General features: G+C 40.5%; 1 protein-coding gene across 1 annotated transcript in view; it reads right to left on the bottom strand.

Moving 5' to 3' along the window:
• myom1b (myomesin 1b) overlaps positions 1 to 19,296 on the bottom strand; it is a 46,470-nt gene that overhangs the window by 8,236 nt on the left and 18,938 nt on the right. Inside the window, exons 12-27 of the mRNA XM_062441804.1 lie at positions 19,083 to 19,136; positions 18,872 to 18,996; positions 17,507 to 17,690; positions 17,245 to 17,419; positions 17,048 to 17,169; positions 7,126 to 7,322; positions 6,908 to 7,034; positions 4,438 to 4,622; positions 3,179 to 3,293; positions 2,916 to 3,072; positions 1,945 to 2,051; positions 1,763 to 1,807; positions 1,430 to 1,566; positions 1,183 to 1,327; positions 218 to 277; positions 58 to 125 (exon numbers count right to left, since the gene is read on the bottom strand). Of these exons, the coding sequence (XP_062297788.1) occupies positions 58 to 125; positions 218 to 277; positions 1,183 to 1,327; positions 1,430 to 1,566; positions 1,763 to 1,807; positions 1,945 to 2,051; positions 2,916 to 3,072; positions 3,179 to 3,293; positions 4,438 to 4,622; positions 6,908 to 7,034; positions 7,126 to 7,322; positions 17,048 to 17,169; positions 17,245 to 17,419; positions 17,507 to 17,690; positions 18,872 to 18,996; positions 19,083 to 19,136 (2,003 nt within the window). The remainder of the gene's footprint in view (positions 1 to 57; positions 126 to 217; positions 278 to 1,182; positions 1,328 to 1,429; positions 1,567 to 1,762; positions 1,808 to 1,944; positions 2,052 to 2,915; positions 3,073 to 3,178; positions 3,294 to 4,437; positions 4,623 to 6,907; positions 7,035 to 7,125; positions 7,323 to 17,047; positions 17,170 to 17,244; positions 17,420 to 17,506; positions 17,691 to 18,871; positions 18,997 to 19,082; positions 19,137 to 19,296) is intronic.

Below are 19,296 nucleotides of genomic sequence, written 5' to 3'. Positions count from 1 at the left end.
ATTTCTCAGATTTGCAGCTGCATGCATGAAACATATCCAGTAAAGCTTAATCCTCACCTTGCATTTCAGTACAACACAACATTCGGGTGTCACCTCCCAGCTCAAATACTCGACAAAGTGAGGACCTGGAATGAAAACATGGCAGCTATGAAAGACAGGAATCATCATAAACATGTGGTGCTAATTAAGGGTCTAAGTCTATAAACTTCAGTGTCACCTTGTTTTCTGAACCACTCCTTCCTCTGGAACTCGGATTCCTTCTGCAGCTGATGGAAAACTGCAAATAAACAAAAATACCCCAAAAAACACAGTTAAATAAACAAAATGTTGAGCTTTAATGGCTGAAATAGAGACATTTACTTACCTGAACATGTGATGCTTTATAGTTGCTAACATGAATTTAATATTGGATGCTCTGTTGAAATCTGAAATGTGCTTTTCTAAATATATGTTTTACTGCCATCTAGTGTCCAAAACATAGAAGTGCGGTTTTCTGTATTTCTACTGAACATACTGAATTTAAAACCAATAATTTTGCCTTGAAACTAAACTGATTATCCACCAGTTTAGTCCTATAAAATACTAATAATAACCCTAACATACTGTTCAGGGTCCAATTTGACATTTAAAAGCAGTAAATAACCTCTAAATACTTCTTACTTTTAGCCTGAAATTTGATGACTTCTCCTTATAAATTCTGAGTGCAGCTGATACATACATAATCCTCTGTTTATTCCTATTTAAATTTCCATTGTGATATGTTTGGAAGAGATTGATTAATAAAGTTTTGAGAAGATATACACAGAATGAATCATATTGTCACAATCATTTCATGGAAAGAGTTAAAAAAAAATTATTTGAGTTTTTAACCCATATTTATTCAAATAAATAATACTGCTGCATTCTTCACATTTAATATAGTTCATGTTTTTTCTCCATAAACAAGAAGAATAAACTCTCTCAGCTCTCTGAAAGCTTCATTAAGGATCAATCTCGCTTATTATTTGTGACCAATGACGTATTCATGAATGATTTGTTGTGCAGAAATTTGACTAATTATGAGGAAATACTGTGAAGAATCTGAATCTGAATAGCATGTGAGGGTTAAATGGAGATTTTTTGACATATTTTCGGATTGGGAGCATCTTTATGTTGATGTTTTCTTTGTATGACTGAACCTACCGTCTCCTATCAGAACCAAGCTGGACTGGTTGGTAGCTTTGCCATCCTGCATCTGGAAGGTGAACGTGCCCTCATCCTGCGGAGTCAGAGCCTCCATAATCATCTCAATCACGCCAGTGTTCTTGTCAAAGTTCATCTTGTATTTCTGCAAAAAAAAAAACGAGGACAAAAAGATACATTATTACACCTATTAGAGATATTATGAATGGAAGTAATTCAGGGTTGATTTCCTCTGTTGCTCACTGACCTCCCCCTGTGAGAGGACGTTGTCATTGAACACATATTCCACTTTGCCGTTAGCTGATATCTTCTCCGCCTGCAGCCAGAAGCGAACTCTGCCCTTCTCCATCAGCTCCACAGCCAACTCTGACTTCAGAGGAATAACTAGTTTAAAGAGAAGAGAGAGAGAGAGAGAGAGAGAGAGAGAGAGAGAGAGAGAGAGAGAGAGAGAGAGAGAGAGAGAGAGAGAGAGAGAGAGAGAGAGAGAGAGAGAGAGAGAGAGATCATGAAAACAGGCCCAGTTCACGAGTCACGACACAAATTAAAAACTTCAAAACATGCAGTGACGACTTGCACTCACTGGGGAATTTGTGGTCATGGCTGATCTCCAGCAGCTTCTTCAACTCTGTGAACGAAAGAGGAAACAGATTTTTTTTCAGATAAAGCGTGATAACTGAAGTCATTTTTTTATTAGAAGATAAATGTTTTTATTTCTCAAAGTATGTGTTTTTGATTCTTCCTTCTCTGGACTTGATCACCGACCTTCCTCGGAGAGAGTGTAGCTGGCTGAAACGCCATCGGTGTGGGTGACAAAACATGAGTAAATGCCAATGTCCTCCTCTGCAGGAGTGTTGAAAATGGCTTTGGACCTGCAGACAAAAAAACACATTAATTGAGTGATAATTTATTTCACAGTGTGTCAATTTAGAGTTTCAACTTAACCCTTCTGTTGTCCTCAGGTCAAGGAAGGACAGGAGGAAGGAAGGAAGGAAGGAAGGAAGGAATGAAAAGGAGTAAGGAGGGAGGGAGGGAGGGAGGGAGGAAAGAAGGAAGGAAGGAAGGAAGGAAGGAAGGAAGGAAGGAATGAATGAAAAGGAGTAAGGAGGGAGGGAGGGAGGGAGGAAAGAAGGAAGGAAGGAAGGAAAGGAGTAAGGAGGAAAAGAGGAAAGAAGTAAGGAGAGAAGGAAGGGAGGAAGGAAAGGAGGAAGGAAGGAAAGAAGGAAGGAAGGAAGAAAGGAAGGAAGGAAGAAGGAAGGAAAAGAGGGAGGAAGGAAGGAAGGGAGGAAGAAGGAAGGAAAGGAGGGAGGGAGGAAGGAAGGAAAGGAGGAAGGAAGAAGGAAAGGAGGGAGGAAGAAGGAAGGAAAGGAGGAAGGAAGAAGGAAGGAAAGAAGGAAGGAAGAAGGAAAGGAGAGAGGAAGGAAGGAAGGAAACGAGGAAGGAAGAAGGAAAGGAGAGAGGAAGGAAGGAAGCAAGGAAGGAAGCTAGGGGGGAGGAAAGAAAGAGAGAAGGAGGGAAGGAGGAAAGAAGGAAGAGGGGGAGGAAAGGAAGGAAGGAAGAAAGGACAGAAGGAAGGGAGGGAAAAGAGAGGAAGGAAAGAAAGAGAGAAGGAGGGAGGGAAGAAGGACAGACGGAAGGAAGGAAGGAAGGAAGGAAGGAAAGAAGGAACAGTCAAAACAGATGAAGTCAATTTGACCCGTGAGGACGACAGGAGGGTTAAACAAATATAATCTCACAGGTTTCCTTTGGTCTCAACAGTCAAACGAGTTTCATCTGTGAGTTCCTCGTAATCCTTGGACCACACGAATTTGGAGTCGGCGTTCAGCTCGGCGCACGCGAAGTTCAGGGAGATGACGCCATCATCATCAACATCCACAACGATCTCAGTGGTGCCTGAAACCAGGAGAAAAGTGATGTCACACAGCTTGAAATGAAGTCGTCCTGCGTTCATTTGCATCATCGTTATCTTCGTCGGCTCTTCAGACTTTTCTCCTCCTACCTGGTTTGGTCTCAGCGTGGACCGGATCTGTGACTTCTGAGGCTCTTCCAACGCCGGCTTTATTCTGAGCGCGCACCCTGAACACATACGTCTCTCCTTCCTTTAGATTCTTAATCTGCAAGATGAAAAAAATATATATATATTAGCCCTGTATCACCAAGTGTATCATATTGGATACATGAGTCCTTTAAATCATCAGTGTGATCATATTTCATGCCTGAAAACCTGATGTATATACAATCAGATACATGTAGAACAAAGATAAACCAATGCAATGTTGAATTACTTAATATTTTGTATCTTATTTTATGGTAAATTCCTGTTGAAATTAGACACAGCAGGTATAGAAGTCATTTATCTGTAATTCTGTCAATTTTCATTTTATTTCATTTCATGCATTATATATTATTATCATGCATAGAAAATTTTAAAAGGTGTTGTTATGAGCTTTATGCAGAACCTTAAAAAAAGTTGTATTCAATATGTTTTCATGTGTTTAAAAAAAATCATGCTATTAAAAAATAAATTGCAAAAATTCTAAGCGTATCAAATATGATACAAAACAAATCTCATAGATGCAAAGTGTTATTTAATTAATCTTTTTTAATTACTTGTCAGAAGGTCCAATAAACTCTAGTTTCAAAGAATTTTAATTTTCTGGCAATTATTTGATGGTTCAGGCATCCTCTGAAATGATGCCAATGCGGAAGTAACTTAAAACTGCATTCTATCAAAAGGCCACCAGGGGGCGACCGTTTTGGTGTCAAAAGGACTTCCGTCTCTATACAAGTCAATGGAGAATTCACCAACTTCTCACTTGATTTCTAACCTCAGTAAACGTTTTCAAAATGTGTTTATGGTCTCAATCGCTAGTTTAAAGCCTTCTTCAATGCAGTATGATGTTCATTTGGGACATTTTGGCCTCCCTGATTTTATATGTGACGATAAAGCAGGGTATGCATTAGGGCGTGGCTACGTCGTGATTGACAGGTTGATTGGTTCACAGGTTCAGGAGGGCGCCTCATGCTCCTCCTGATGCCCATATAAGTAGAATCCCTGTTTTTATTTTTCCCAGCATGCACCTGAAACTTTCAAGATGGCGCTGCTCAGATCCGAAACTATTGGCCTCCGAGCAGCAGTCCACAAACCAATGGGTGACTTCACGGATGTTACGTCCATTTCTTATATACAGTCTATGGGTTAGACACACAGCAGCTGTCGCCACATTTCAATAATCATGTGTTTGGATGATTAGCCACCTTGAGGAACGTCTTCTCCACGGCTTTGGTGTTGACGCCTCTCCACGCCTCCTCCGGTGCGTCCGCCTCCTTGATGTCAACGTAGGCCCCGTTGACCGGGTCGCGGCCCTGGTACACGGGTGCTTTCCACAGCAACACCAGAGAGTCGCTACGCACCTCTCTAATCTGGAGATCGTAGGGAGGTCCTGTGGTCCGAGGAGCACAAACACATCCACAGTGTTAATGTCTCACACTACTTTAATGATCCACGTTGATGATGCTTAAAGACTATTCCACCAAATAGTGATTTTTCCCTCTAAACTTCTCACATGGTTTCATTTCAATAAATGTTCAAATGATCCAATATTTCAGCAAAAATCAAAGATTAGAGAAAAAGTCCAAAAACTGAAAACACATTTATGTTTCAGAATTTAGTTTTTTCTTCTTTCCTCTCCCATTAATCATCTCACCACCCCTCACATCTATCTGCTGACCCTTTGGAGGGGCCCCACCCCTAGGTTGGGAACCACTGGACTAAACTAGCTAACTGTATATAAAGTAGTGTAAACTAGCTCCACCTCCAGCAGCTACAACAGTAACATGCTGCTCTAACACTGATGCTTCACTATTAATAATCTAATGATGTCATAATAATAATATATCAGTCAGAGGGACCAAACCACTACTTTTACTGTAATACTGCATACTACATCACTCATAATACTGCAGTACTTTTACTGTAATACTGCATACTACATCACTCATAATACTGCAGTACTTTTACTGTAATACTGCATACTACATCGCTCATAATACTGCAGTACTTTTACTGTAATACTGCATACTACATCGCTCATAATACCGCAGTACTTTTACTGTAATACTGCATACTACATCACTCATAATACTGCATACTACATCACTCATAATACTGCAGTACTTTTACTGTAATACTACATACTACATCGCTCATAATACTGCAGTACTTTTACTGTAATACTGCATACTACATCACTCATAATACTGCAGTACTTTTACTGTAATACTGCATACTACATCACTCATAATACTGCAGTACTTTTACTGTAATACTGCATACTACATCGCTCATAATACTGCAGTACTTTTACTGTAATACTGCATACTACATCGCTCATAATACCGCAGTACTTTTACTGTAATACTGCATACTACATCACTCATAATACTGCATACTACATCACTCATAATACTGCAGTACTTTTACTGTAATACTACATACTACATCACTCATAATACTGCAGTACTTTTACTGTAATACTGCATACTACATCACTCATAATACTGCAGTACTTTTACTGTAATACTGCATACTACATCGCTCATAATACTGCAGTACTTTTACTGTAATACTGCATACTACATCGCTCATAATACCGCAGTACTTTTACTGTAATACTGCATACTACATCACTCATAATACTGCATACTACATCACTCATAATACTGCAGTACTTTTACTGTAATACTACATACTACATCGCTCATAATACTGCAGTACTTTTACTGTAATACTGCATACTACATCGCTCATAATACTGCAGTACTTTTACTGTAATACTGCATACTACATCGCTCATAATACTGCAGTACTTTTACTGTAATACTGCATACTACATCACTCATGATACTGCAGTACTTTTACTGTAATACTGCATACTACATCGCTCATAATACTGCAGTACTTTTACTGTAATACTGCATACTACATCGCTCATAATACTGCAGTACTTTTACTGTAATACTGCATACTACATCGCTCATAATACTGCAGTACTTTTACTGTAATACTGCATACTACATCACTCATAATACTGCAGTACTTTTACTGTAATACTGCATACTACATCGCTCATAATACCGCAGTACTTTAACTGTAATACTGCATACTACATCACTCATAATACTGCAGTACTTTTACTTAAGTAGGATTTTTCATGCAGGACTTTGGTGCTTGGTTCGGTACTTTTACTGAAGTTAAGCATCTGAATATGTCGTCCACGTCCACCACTGCTTAAACATCACTAAGCTCCTATGTCATTGTCATGAGTGTCTTATTTAATCGGTCTCTAGTCAGGAATGAAATCAAATCAAATAAAAACCCAATAAAAAAGCTGGAACTGGGATATGAATTTTAATACCACTGTCTTCACTTCGCTTGGACTTCAGCCTTTTGATTTTTAATAACACGATACGCTCTCTGAGACAAAAATATTAAAACTCACTTCATATAAAAGTGTTCAGCGATGGATCTACTTTCAGGATTTAAACAAATATGACAGCGGCCAATCACGAAAAGCTGCGTTAAGGGCTTAAAAACTCAAAGATTTGGACCTGAGACTTTGCCTCACCTCTGACTGTAACTGTCACATCAGTATTAAATTACTTTGTGTGTGTTTTCTATTAAAATAAAGGGGTTTGCTGTGAGTTCAACAGGTCGTTTTAACTGCACCTGGCACGGCGATGGTCCACTCCTCACACAGGAAGGTGTCACTGGGCAGCGACGGGATGCCGACACCTGCCATGTTGGCTGCTCGCACCTGGAACTGATACTTCTTGTTCTCCTTCAGGTCGGTCACCTGGACACACGAGGAGTCACATGAGGACAAAATTGGTGATAAAAACACTCAATTTGAACCCCCTTTGTGTTCTGTATCAGTATCTACTCACCCTGTAGGCCCTGTCACTGACAGACTTGATGTTGGCCTCGTGCCACTTCCCCGGCACGCCATCGATGACCTCACGGTAATCCACGAAGTATCCGGTGATGTCAGCGCCGCCGATGAAGGTTGGCTGTTTCCAGGCCAGCGTCATGGCGTCACGAACGCACTCCAGCACACTGATGCCATAGGGTGGAGTAGGAGAGGCTGAGATGACAGAAAACTCAAATTAACACCATAGTTCCCTCGGGGGGGGGATTGGTGATGTAATGGGAAACTGAAGCTCCAACAATGAGGTGATAGTTTCCATGAGCCCCATAATCCTCCTTTTTATGAAATTCTTGTAAAAAATTGCATGTCACAAATTTATTGCAGCTTTGAAGATGCTGTCGAGCTTCAGTGCTCCATTACTGGAAACCTCTGTCACCACTGGATTGTGTATATAAGTGTAAAGACAAGAACCCATCATATTAGAGATTCGGGGAAATACACTTGAGTTAGATCTATCCTTTCAATATGAAGCTATAGCCAGGAGTCAGATAGCTTATCAAATCAATCTGTTTTTATTTATCTAGCACCAAATCACAACAAAAGTTATCTCAAAGCACTATCTTAGCATCTTAGCAAGACTGGAAACAAGTCCAAAGATATAAAATCTACTTACCAGCATCTCTACAACTCCCTAAATGTATTGCTGTAGCTTTGTTTGTTTAATCTGTCCAAAAGTCACAGTATTAAAAACATGTTTTTCTTGGGGCGTCCCAGTTGCTTAGGAACCTTTGCTGCATCTCTCTCCTTTGTTTTCTATCATTTTACCAACTAATAAAGGCTTAAAAAGTCTTGTAATCACTATGATGTTGACTGGGAACCAATCGGGAGAAATAAATTGTCCAGCAAACATCGCTTTATAAAAATACAACTTGGTTTTTTGCTTAAAATTTAGAGCAGATTAAACAAATTCGATATAACATGCAGGATGTTTGCTTCCAGTCTTAATGCTAAGCTAAATTAATTGGCTTCATATTCAATTGGTATCAATCTTCCCATCTCTCTCTGTTCCCTTATATTATTCATTATTAAGTTTGCATGCTTTATGAACATCCTTTTAATTATGAGTATTTTAAATCATGACTTTTAACCAGGCCAATTAATTTTATGCACTATTTTTTCTTTTTTTCATGTCTTTTACAGGGGAAACAATATTTCATTTTCTTACATATGGAAGTGCATAATGAAAATGAAAATTAAGGAAGTCTTGAATCTTGAATCTTAAGTTTCAAAACAATTATTTGTGCTAAAAAATTAAAAATTATCCCAACAAAGGAGGACACTGTGATTTCTGAGACTTGGTCGAAGGACTGACAGTGGATCAAAAAGCAGGATCATGTAACATGGCGATAATAAATAAGGATGTCAAACACAAATAGTTGGGTGAACTTGATATCCTCGTCTACTGAGGGGGTCGTGGTGGGTCATGGGGGGGAAGGGGGGGGGGGGGGTCTGGTCAAAGTGTCCGAGAGGAGAAGCACACAGTCTGCTTCTAAAAAGGTCTCAAGTCACAAAGTGTCCTGTGTTGGCTGGATGACCCACTTCTCAAAGTACAGCGAGCAATTATCTGGCTCCTGCTTTGCCGTGACATACTTCTGAGTGTGTGTGTTAAAGTGCGGTTGGTACTCTGAGTGTTGGCAGGATCCCCCCCCCCACCCGAAGGTGCCAGGTGACTGACACCAAACCTCGGGTGAGGAGAGGTTATGTGAAAGTGGTGCCCAGCGTAAAACATCTAAGCGTGACTGTGTTGAGTTAAATCTTGAGCTTTATAATGACTTACCTTCACAAGAAGAACACCAGCAGAGAAATTCACCTACTGTTCATTTAATATATATATATAATATTTTTAAGTAAAAAAACCTGTGAGTGTGAAAGTTGAACCTTGTAGAGCTGATATAAAAAAGGGAAATCCTTCTTTTATTATGATAAAGTCAGCATAGAATATTTTGTTCATTGTACTTTCTTCATTTTATACAAATTTTCTGACTTTTACTGTAATTTGTAGGTATTTAATGGTTAATTTTAGGACGTTTTACCAAAGGAATGGTGCTATTTGGTACAAATTATTTATAAAATGGAGAAAAATAAAAAGTTTTGTGTTGGTTTAGTTGTTAAGTATCCATTCATTATTGTTAATTTGCACAAATTCTTAATAAATCTGATTTTTGATAAAGTAGATAACCACAATAATTGATCATCCTAACAACTCTTTAACTGACAAACAATATATTATGAATAATATATTAGCAGATTACATTATTTCTATATATAATAGTGTATTTCTCATAAACTACTAAATTATATAACGCTTTTAAATAAATATCATAAGAATTACAGCCGCTGCCTTAAGGTAATTATATAAAAAAAACACAAATATCTGTAAAATAAAGTGTTACTAAAATAGTTGAAAGTGTTTATCAGACAACTTAATATACTAATATATCATTTAACACATAAAACTACAAATAAAGTAATTTCTATCAAATTTATTAAGAATTATTGCAAATGACCAATTACTTAATAACCCAATATAATGAGTGGACAATAATCAACTAAAACACTTTTTGTCCAGTTCTATTCTTCTTATAATTTGCACTAAACTTCACCATCGTCTCTGTACAATATCCTCAAATTTAAGTGTTAAATACCTGTTATTTATTCTTTTCTGAAAATGGCTTTAAATTAAAGAACCTGTAAGAGAAAGCGTCACCAAAGCCTCGTTTCCACCAGCAGATCCAGGTACTTTGAACCCAGAGGACTAAACTTTGGTACTAATGTTTCCATCACATCTGAGGAACCTGGTAGATCGTACATATCAGATTATTTAGAGACGCTGTACTAACACACGAGGAAACTACAACACAGATTTGTTCCTGTTTTTTTGTATTTACTGCTGCATAAGTCGGATGTACTGAATAAATGAAAAGGAGAAAAGCAGAGGAGGGAAATTAAAAAGAAGCCAAGATCATCTGTCTCCATTGTTTAACATCTGTTGAGTGTTTGATGGTTATTTAATTCTACTTTAGGGTTTTATTTCTCTCATTCACGGCTCTGTTCTCTCTACTGCCGCTCCCTCTCTTCATTCACTCTCTACGCTCGCTTGACCACTGACCACAGTCTTTAACCTTCATGTCGTTCTCCCGTCCTCCCTTCCTTCCTCCCTCCCTCCTTTCCTCCCTCCTTCCCTTCCTTCTTCATCCCTTCCTTCCTTCTTCATCCTTTCCTTCCTTCTTCCTCCCTCCTTTCCTTCCTCCCTTCCATCTTCCTCCCTTCCTTCCTTCTTCCTCCCTCCCTTCCTTCCTTCTTCATCCTTTCCTTCCTTCTTCCTTCCTCCCTCCCTTCCTTCTTCCTCCCTCCCTTACTCCTTCCTCCCTCCTTTCCTTCCTCCCTCCTTTCCTTCCTCCCTCCCTTCATTCTTCCTCCTTTCCTTCCTTCTTCCTCCCTTCCATCCTTCCATCTTCCTACCTTCATTCCTTCTTCCTCCCTCCCTTCCTTCATCATTTCCTTCCTTTTTCCTCCCTTCCATCATTCCTTCTTCCTCCCTTCCTTCCTTGACTCGAGGACAACAGGAGGGTTAAAAGAGTCTTGAAGTGCCTAACTTTACTTTTAAACGTTAAATTTCCTCCCTTTGTCCTAAACTACTCCTAAATTAATACTAAAGTATTTCTTGTTTTATGAATGAAGCGGTACATGAGTTGAAGCAGCCTTATCGTGTGTATTTGACCAATCAGCGACGGCTATCCCTGCAAACCCCCGACCCTGTACTTTTGGAAAGTACTCCCCCAGGTCAAATTTAGGAGGCGGGAACTTTACAGGAACGTCATCTCAGCCATTGTGCCTCCATTGCCAAGTAGGACCTCGATGGGACCCACCGGACTCTGGAGGTGACGTAATCATTCTGCAACAAAATTCGATCGTCACGTAATTCATTATTTTGGCACTTCAGCACCGAGTCAACCTCAAGCCCCACCCAGGGATTTTTCAGGGCCGCATGGAGTACATAAACCCGAGGCAGGGACTCGTTTCGCCCTGTAAAAGTTCAGGGAGAGCGGTTCCTGCTATGGAGACACACGCACCAACGGTCACGGCCCCCCGTAAAATTACCCTGAAGTTCCTGCAGTGGAAACGGCCTTAAGTTCCTCAAAAGGTTCTTAGCACCTGGAGAAAGTTCATGTGGTAGAAACGCGACTCAATGCTTTCATTTTAACCTTTGTGTCGTTCTCTCGGGTCAAATTGACCCCGTCTGTTTATGACCGTTCCTTCTTTCCTCCCTTCCTTCCTTCTGTCCTTCCTCCCTCCCTCCTTCTCTCTTTCTTTCCTTCCTCTCTCTTTCCTCCCTTCCTTCTTTCCTTCCTCCATCCCCCTTTCTTCCTTCCTTCTGTCCTTCCTTCCTCCCCCCTTTCCTTCTTGCTTCTTTCCTCCGTCCTTCCTTCTTTCCTTTCCTCCCTCCCTTCTATCCTCCCTTCTTTCCTTCCTTCCTTCCTTCTTTCCTTCCTCCCTCCCTCCTCTCTTTCTTTCCTTCCCTCCTTCCTTCCTTCCTCCCTCCTTCCTTTCTTTCCTTCCTCCATTCCTCTGTCCTTCTTTCCTTCCTTCCTCTTTTCCTTTCTCCTTCCCTCCCTCCCTCCTTCTTTCCTCCCTCCCTCCTACCTTCCTTCCTTCCTTCTTTCCTCCTTGCCTTCCTTCCTTCCTTCCTTCCTCCCTCCCTCCTTTCTTTCTTTCCTTCTTCCTCCCTCCTTTCCTTCCTTCTTCCTCCCTTCCTTCCTTGACTCGAGGACAACAGGAGGGTTAAATCTAAACATGGATCATAGGTGGTGATAATGGAAATGATGTTTTTTTATATGATGTTTTGAGGTTTTTTTTGTGTTTGTCCATCTCACACCGGTTGCTGCTCACCTTCCGACTCTCTCCTCGGCCTCGCTGTCTTCCGATTAGCAGAAGTATCTAACGTGAACTTACGCGCCTGCCCGGCCTCAGGCTCAGCGGCTGCCTCTACAGCCTGATCCTGAACCGCAGAAACACTGACCGGGTCTAAGTGTGCTGCAGCAGTAACTATGTCAGTAAGTGAGTCAGAAACTGAGCCTGACACCGAGTCTTTTGCCAGGTCGGGGGCCCAGGACACGGAGCCTCTCTTCCCCCCCTTGTTTCTACTCTCCGTGGGGTCTGCAAGGCCTGAGCTAGCGGCCCTGGCCCCCTCCCTGGCTTTAGTGTCAGCCTGAGCTTTGCGCTTTTGCATAGTGTCAGGGGGAGACTGGACAGTTTCATGCGCGCCCGTCCAGCGTGGCCTGTGCTCAGTTAGTCGGCCCGCGTTACCCCCCGGCCCCGTCTCCGGCGGCAACACACCATGAGGGATGCCGCCCCCTACAGGAGTTAGCAGAGAAGAGCAAAAAAGGCTTTTTTTAAAAACAGGCATTAAAAAAACAAAACATACATACAGTCACAAAAAGGGGGAAGAAGAAAGGAAGGAAGGAAAATAGGAAGGAAGGAAGGAAGGAAGGAAAGGAGGAAGAAAGAAAGGTAGGAAGGAAGGAAGGAAGGAAGGAAGGAAAGAAGGGAGGGAAGAAGAAAGGAAGGAAAATAGGAAGGAAGGAAGGAGGGAAGGAAAAGAGGAAGAAAGAAAAGTAGGAAGGAAGAAAGGAAGGAAGGAAAATAGGAAGGAAGGAAAGGAGGAAGAAAGGAAGGAAGGGAGGGACGAAGAAAGGAAGGAAGGAAAATAGGAAGGAAGGAAGGAAGGAAAAGAGGAAGAAAGGGTTAGAAAGGTAGGAAGGAAGGAAAGAAGGAAGGAAGGAAGGAAGGAAGGAATGAAGGAAGGAAGGGAAGAAGAAAGGAAGGAAGGAAGGAAAATAGGAAGGAAGGAAGGAGGGAAGGAAGGGAGTAAGAAAGGAAGGAAGGGAGGAAGCAAGGAAGGAAGGAAGGAAGGGAGGAAGGAAGGAAGGAAGGAAGAAAGGGAGGAAGGAAGGGAGGAAGAAAGGAAGGAAGGAAGGAAGGAAAATAGGAAGGAAGGAAGAAAGAAAGGAAGGAAGGAAGGAAGGAAGGAAGGAAGGAAGGAAAATAGGAAGGAAGGAGGAAAGAAAGGGAGGAAGGAAGATACAGTCACAAAAAGTCACAGACAGAGACAGAAATACATCAGTCTTTAAATTCAATAAAAATGTCTTCATCTGACTCTGGTGTGAGAAATGAAGACAAGATGACCAACGAGTGACATCCATGTGAGGAGGCGAGCAGGCGTTATATATTTGGGATTATGAAAGCATGCAGGCGTGTGAAAGGCTTTGCACCAACCGTTCATGAAAAAAACGCTCTAGTAACGATGCCAACGGATTTCATTACCTCTAAGATTTCACTTGAAAAGATGAAATAAATGTTATAATCTAATTCATATGATTTGAAATGCTGTTTCTGTGTTCAGTTTTTCAGTTTTGTCTTAATATCAAACACTTTGAGCTTTATCTGCTGCAGATTTTAAAATAGGAAGGAAGGAAGAAAGAAAATGAGGAAGGAAGAAAGGAAGGGAGTAAGAAAGGAAGGAAGGAAGGAAGGAAGGAAGGAAGGAAGGGAAGAAGGAACAGAGGAAGGAAGGAAGGACAGAAGGGAGGCAGGGAGGGAGGAAGGAAGGGAGGAAAAAAGGAAGGAAGGAAGGAAGGAAGGAAGGAAGGAAGGAAGGAAGGAAGGAAGGAAGAAAGGAAGGGAGGGAGGAAGGAAGGGAGGAAAGAAGGTAGGAAGGAAGAAAGGAAGGGAGGAAGGAAGGAAGAAAGGAAGGGAGGAAGGAAGGAAGGAAGGTAGGTAGGATAATAGGAAGGAAAGGAGGAAGAAAGAAAGGGAGGAAGGAAGGAAGGGAGGGGGGAAGGAAGGAAGGAAAGAAGGAAGGGAGGAAAGAAGGAAGGAAGATACAAGGGAAGGAAGGAAGGAAGAAAGAAAGGAAGGAAAGAAGGAAGGAAGGAAGGGAGGAAGGGAAGAAGGGAGGAAGGAAGGAAGGTAGGAAGGAAGAAAGGAAAGAAGGAAAATAGGAAGGAAGGAAGGAAAGAAGGAAGGAAGGAAGGACAGATGGAGGGAACATTTACCCTAACAGCTGAAAACATTGGTTAGAAAATTAAATTAGAAAAGTAATTAAATGTAATAAGTTACATTACTTTGATGAAGTCATTGAAATAGTTACATAACTTATTACATTTTAAATACAGTAACTAGTAATCTGTAACCTATTACATCTCCATAGTAACCTTCCCAACACTCATAAAAGATGGTATGTGAAATAAATAAAGTTCTTTATAAGTAGAGATTCACTCAATCTGGATATATATTCAACACAGAAGAAGTTTGATGAGATTGTAAAGAAACACATTGGCATTGTTACTAAGTGTGTTTCATAAGGGTAAACAGAGCATGCTGCTCAGAACAAAGCTGTGTGCGTTTTAGTTAATAATGCCGAGTGGTTTTAGGGAGCAAGAAACAGACAAACATCATTTCTGATAAATGATAGCAGTAGTATTGGTCTGTTTCTATTTAAAACAATAGTTAAACTAGCTTTAAAATATTGGTGAATACGTTAATTCACTTTGTTGCCATGGTTACATTCTTACACAGAAGATTGATACCACTCTAATATCTGTGATTCTGCTGCTAATCTTTATTTATTATATTGCTTTATCTCTTTATTGCATTTACTTATTAATTTATGGACTTATTATGTTTTATTGTGTAGATTTTTATTATTTTATTACTTTTATTACTAGTATTTCTTTTTATAGAATGACAATAAAATCCTTATCATCCTTATCATAGCAAAGGAAAGAGACTAGAAACCTGACAATCTAACAGTGACAATAAGACTGCAAGAAATACTCTGATTAACCACAATTCGTCATTTTTAGACTCACTTTTGTCACCAGCCGCTTGCCGTAGCTTCATTTTTACTGTAACATGAGAAACGTATCAATCTTCTCGTCTAACTCTTGGCAAGAAAGCAAATGAGCGTATTTCTTAAATTGTCATATTACTCCTTTAAACATCACTTAAAATGTTTTTTTGTATTAGTATAAGTCCACTTAAATACACTGTAGGTGGATAAAATATTTATCATTCTTTGTGGTTACACCAAAAAAAAATGGTAAAAACCTGATGCTGCTTTTAAGACAAATTTTAAGATATTTTTGAATTACTCATCTTGCCGACCCTTATTTGTAACTGAGCCTTTAACAGACCAATACCACTGCGAGGTTAGTAGCTAAGAAAGAAGGTGAGAGACTCAGTCCAGTTTTAAAGGTACCGGTGGGGGGGGGGGGGGGGGGGGGGGGGGTGGTCTGTGTGTTGGTACCTTTAGCACCATGTGGGGGTTGCCGACACGTCTTGTGCCCAGGATAGGTGGTGGTGGTGGGGTGGGGGGGGGGGGGGGTGATGTGTGATACCGGGGCTGGTTTGTAACGACCGCTGAATTGGATCAAACTGACCCAAATTTAGAGGAAGTCTACAAGTCCTGACCCTGACCCGCCTCAGGCTGAGCAGGGAGGAGGAAGAGGAGGAGGAGGAGGAGGAGGAAGAGCAGGTGGGTGGAGGTGTGTGGTGGGGGGGTAGATGTGGCTGGACAGGGTGGAGGGTAACAGGGTGGAACCATGGTGGAGAAAGTGTGGGGGTGCAGATGCTGAAGACATGTCTCAAGAGAACAGACGTAACTCTCAATATAAAAATAAAATACCAGGAAAAAAATGGCAGATTTTATATGACAAGAAAATCCCATCCTGAGATAAAGCACTTAAATAGTCATCAGTTTGTGCTGTTCAGTGCATTCCAAGAGTCATTTTGTGTTGAAATGTCATCTTTTTAGTCAAATATTTCCTCAAAAACGTCTCAAGGACTATTTACGCACATTTCCAAGAGTACATTTCTCCAGAAAATGCATCTCTTTTTTATTTCACCTATGAGTTATGATGAGATGTTTTGATTGTAATATTATGCTAAACTTTGCTGCTGTAACGCTGTAAACTTCCCCATTGTGGGCCTAATAAAGTTTTATCTTATCTTAAACTTTCCATTCATTAAAAAAAAGAAGATAATTTTGTCCTGCCTGCATTATATTCTGCATGGTCTGCTGACGAAATAATTAATTATAATAATTTAATTAACAAAACTGAATTTTAAAAAAGCAGGGGAAAAAACATGCATATATTAAACTTGAATTTAAAAAAAGTGTCACATTTACATAAAATGCTGCATATATAAGTTGAAAAAAAATATCGGCACATATCGTACAACATATTCACCTTTACCGATATATCTGTGATAAGGTCAATATCGGCTGATAATATTGGCTAACCGATATATTGATCGGGCTCTACTTTTAACATAATGGAAAACAGGCAAAATCTAAGTAAGATGCATCTAAAGAATCACTTTTATTCTCTGGCTTTTAATTGTGTTTAATCTGTTTTATTTGTTATCTAATTTCTTTGGGTTTTAAATTCGTGCTTAAATGTTGTTATTTTTTAAATTTTGAGCCTTTTATGCTTGTATTTGTATTCATATGCCTGCTTTGAAGCACTGAAGTCTGTTTGCTTTTTAAAGTGCTATATAAATATAATAAACTTGAAATATTCCTGCAAAATATAATAAACAGTATATCTCAACTTAATGTTGTCTGTGTTGATAAAATAATTAATGTAAATTTAAAAAATATACACTTACAACAAAATGGACTCAGAAATGCCTCCTAAAACACCAACTGCTGCTTTTTTAAAAAACATTATAAAAGGGATTTCTTCACAGCGATCTTTAACTTTATTTACCTATAAATATAAATATAAAAACAACACAATAATCTCTAACTCTAAGCGACCTCTGACCTCTACCTAACCTCTTTGTATTCGGATATGAACTCTCCGTTTCTTACTCACCAATCGCAGCTTTCACCTCAACCGGCTCAGACTCCTCAGAGAACTGGCTGAGTCCCGCAGCGTTAACGGCTCTCACCCTGAACACGCAGGTCTCTCCTGTCATCAGTCCGTGGCAGATGAACCTACAAAGACAGTTTTAATATGTGATAGTTTAGTTTATGAGCTTCTATAATCTTCAGTGGGGTTTTTTTTTTTACCTGGTAGCTTTTACGGGTTTGTTGTTGCACGGCACCCAGGCGTTGCTGCCCACAATACTGGACTCAATGTAGTATCCCACCAGCTCTTTGGCATCATGAGACGCCTGCCAAGACACCACCACTGATGTGTCCGTGTTTCTAGTGGGGATAACTTTGCTTGGGGCAGATGGGGTATCTGTGGATGAGAATATTTGACATTTTATAGGTCATTATTGCTGCATAGTATGTGTATGATTGTGTGTGTGATTGTGTGTTTTCTGACCGAGCTTGTCGCCGACTGTGGTGGTCTCGGTGGGGTCGGAGGGCTCGCCGACGCCGGCAGAGTTGCAGCATCGGACGCGGAAGCTGTAGGATTTCCCCTCGGCGAGATCGAACAGAGCGAAACGAGGAGATCTGACCGGGATCTCTGTGTTCACCCTCTGCCAGCTGTCTGTGCCGGACACACACTGACAAAGAGAAAGAGAGAAAAATAACAGTCAGATTCATTCTTAAATTACATGTACGAGAGATTTACGAGAACGTGCAGTAAGGTTTTTTCTCTTAGGTGTGGTGTGGTGCAGTCCTGTCATTCTCCAAAGCAATAAAACCTTGTTGTTGACTAATGCATTGTGTCCCATTCATTACTTTGAAGACATTTTAAGTTGTAATATATAAACTACATTGTGACATTACTCTGTATAAGTATTACTTTGGGGGGGCGGCTGTGGCTCAGGACGTAGAGCAGGTCGTCCACTAATCAAAAGATATGTAGTTCAATCCCAAAATCCTCCCTTCCACATATTGATGTGTCCTTGGGCAAGATACTTAACCCTTAATTGCTTCTGATGGCACCCTGCATGGTAGCCACTGCCATCAGTGTATGAATGTGTGTGAATTTGGGTGAATTTGACATGTAGTGTAAAAGCGCTTCGAGTTGTCAAAAAGACTAGAAAAGCACTATACAGTCCATTTACTCCCTCCCTTCTTCCTCCCTTCCTTCCTCCCTCCTTTCCTTCTTTCTTCCTCCCTCCCTTCCTTCCTTGCTTCCTTCTTCCTCCTTTCCTTCCTTCTTCCTCCCTCCCTTCCTTCCTTCTTCCTCCCTCCCTTCCTTCCGCCCTCCTTTCCTTCTTTCTTCCTCCCTCCTTTCCTTCTTCCTTCTTTCCTTACTTCTTCCTCCCTCCCTCCCTTCCTTCCTTCTTCCTCCTTTCCTTCCTTCCTTCCTCCCTCCCTTCCTTCTTCCTCCCTTCCTTCCTTCCTCACATGTAGTGTAAAAGCACTTCAAGTTGTCAAAAAGACTAAAAAAGCGCTATATAGTCCATTTACTTTGGTAGTATTGGACAATTTAGGACAATCAGTCAGTTGAAACTATGATATAATGCAAGCTTACAATATGAATATTGACTACTAAGCGAATTGTCCTCAGTTTCCACAATGCAAACTCACCATTTGTGACTTACTTTGACTCATTTAATTGAAATGTAGGTGATCAAGGTTATAGTTTAACTCCCCTAGTAAGATGTTCTTTTGTCATCCAATTTCATGTCAAATCTTTTTTTCTCTTTTTTTTCTGACGAGTCAATACAGTGAATTTTTCCTTTAATGGGTAACGTGTAAAATATGACATGATGTGAACGAGGTGTAATTTTACCTTTTCCACGTAGTACATGACTCCCTCCAGGACTTTCTCTCCAGGTGGTTTCCAGCTGAGCACCACGTAGTTCTTGGTTGCCTCTGTGACCTGCAGTTCAAGAGGTCTGCCGGGAACGATGCCCTCTGGTGGTCAAAAAGATTAAAGATTAAATCCGGTAAAACATTTTTTAAAGGAAACAAAGTGTTTCTGTGTTTCTGTGAGTTCCTACCTGAAGGTTCTTCCTCTGTGACGATGATCTGTCCGGTCCAGGGAGCAGACGTACCTGACAGCAAGTAAAACAGTTATTAATATGTTTTTTTTCCTTCTTCCTCCTTTCCTTCCTTCCTCCCTCCTTTCCTTCTTTCTTCCCTCTTCCTCCCTTCCTCCCCCCTTTCCTTCTTCATTCTTTCCTCCGTCCTTCCTTCTTTCCTCCCTCCCTTCAA

Source organism: Scomber scombrus, chromosome 20 (assembly GCF_963691925.1).
Source record: "Scomber scombrus chromosome 20, fScoSco1.1, whole genome shotgun sequence".
NCBI lineage: Eukaryota > Metazoa > Chordata > Actinopteri > Scombriformes > Scombridae > Scomber > Scomber scombrus.
This window is presented reverse-complemented; position numbering and strand designations above follow the sequence as displayed.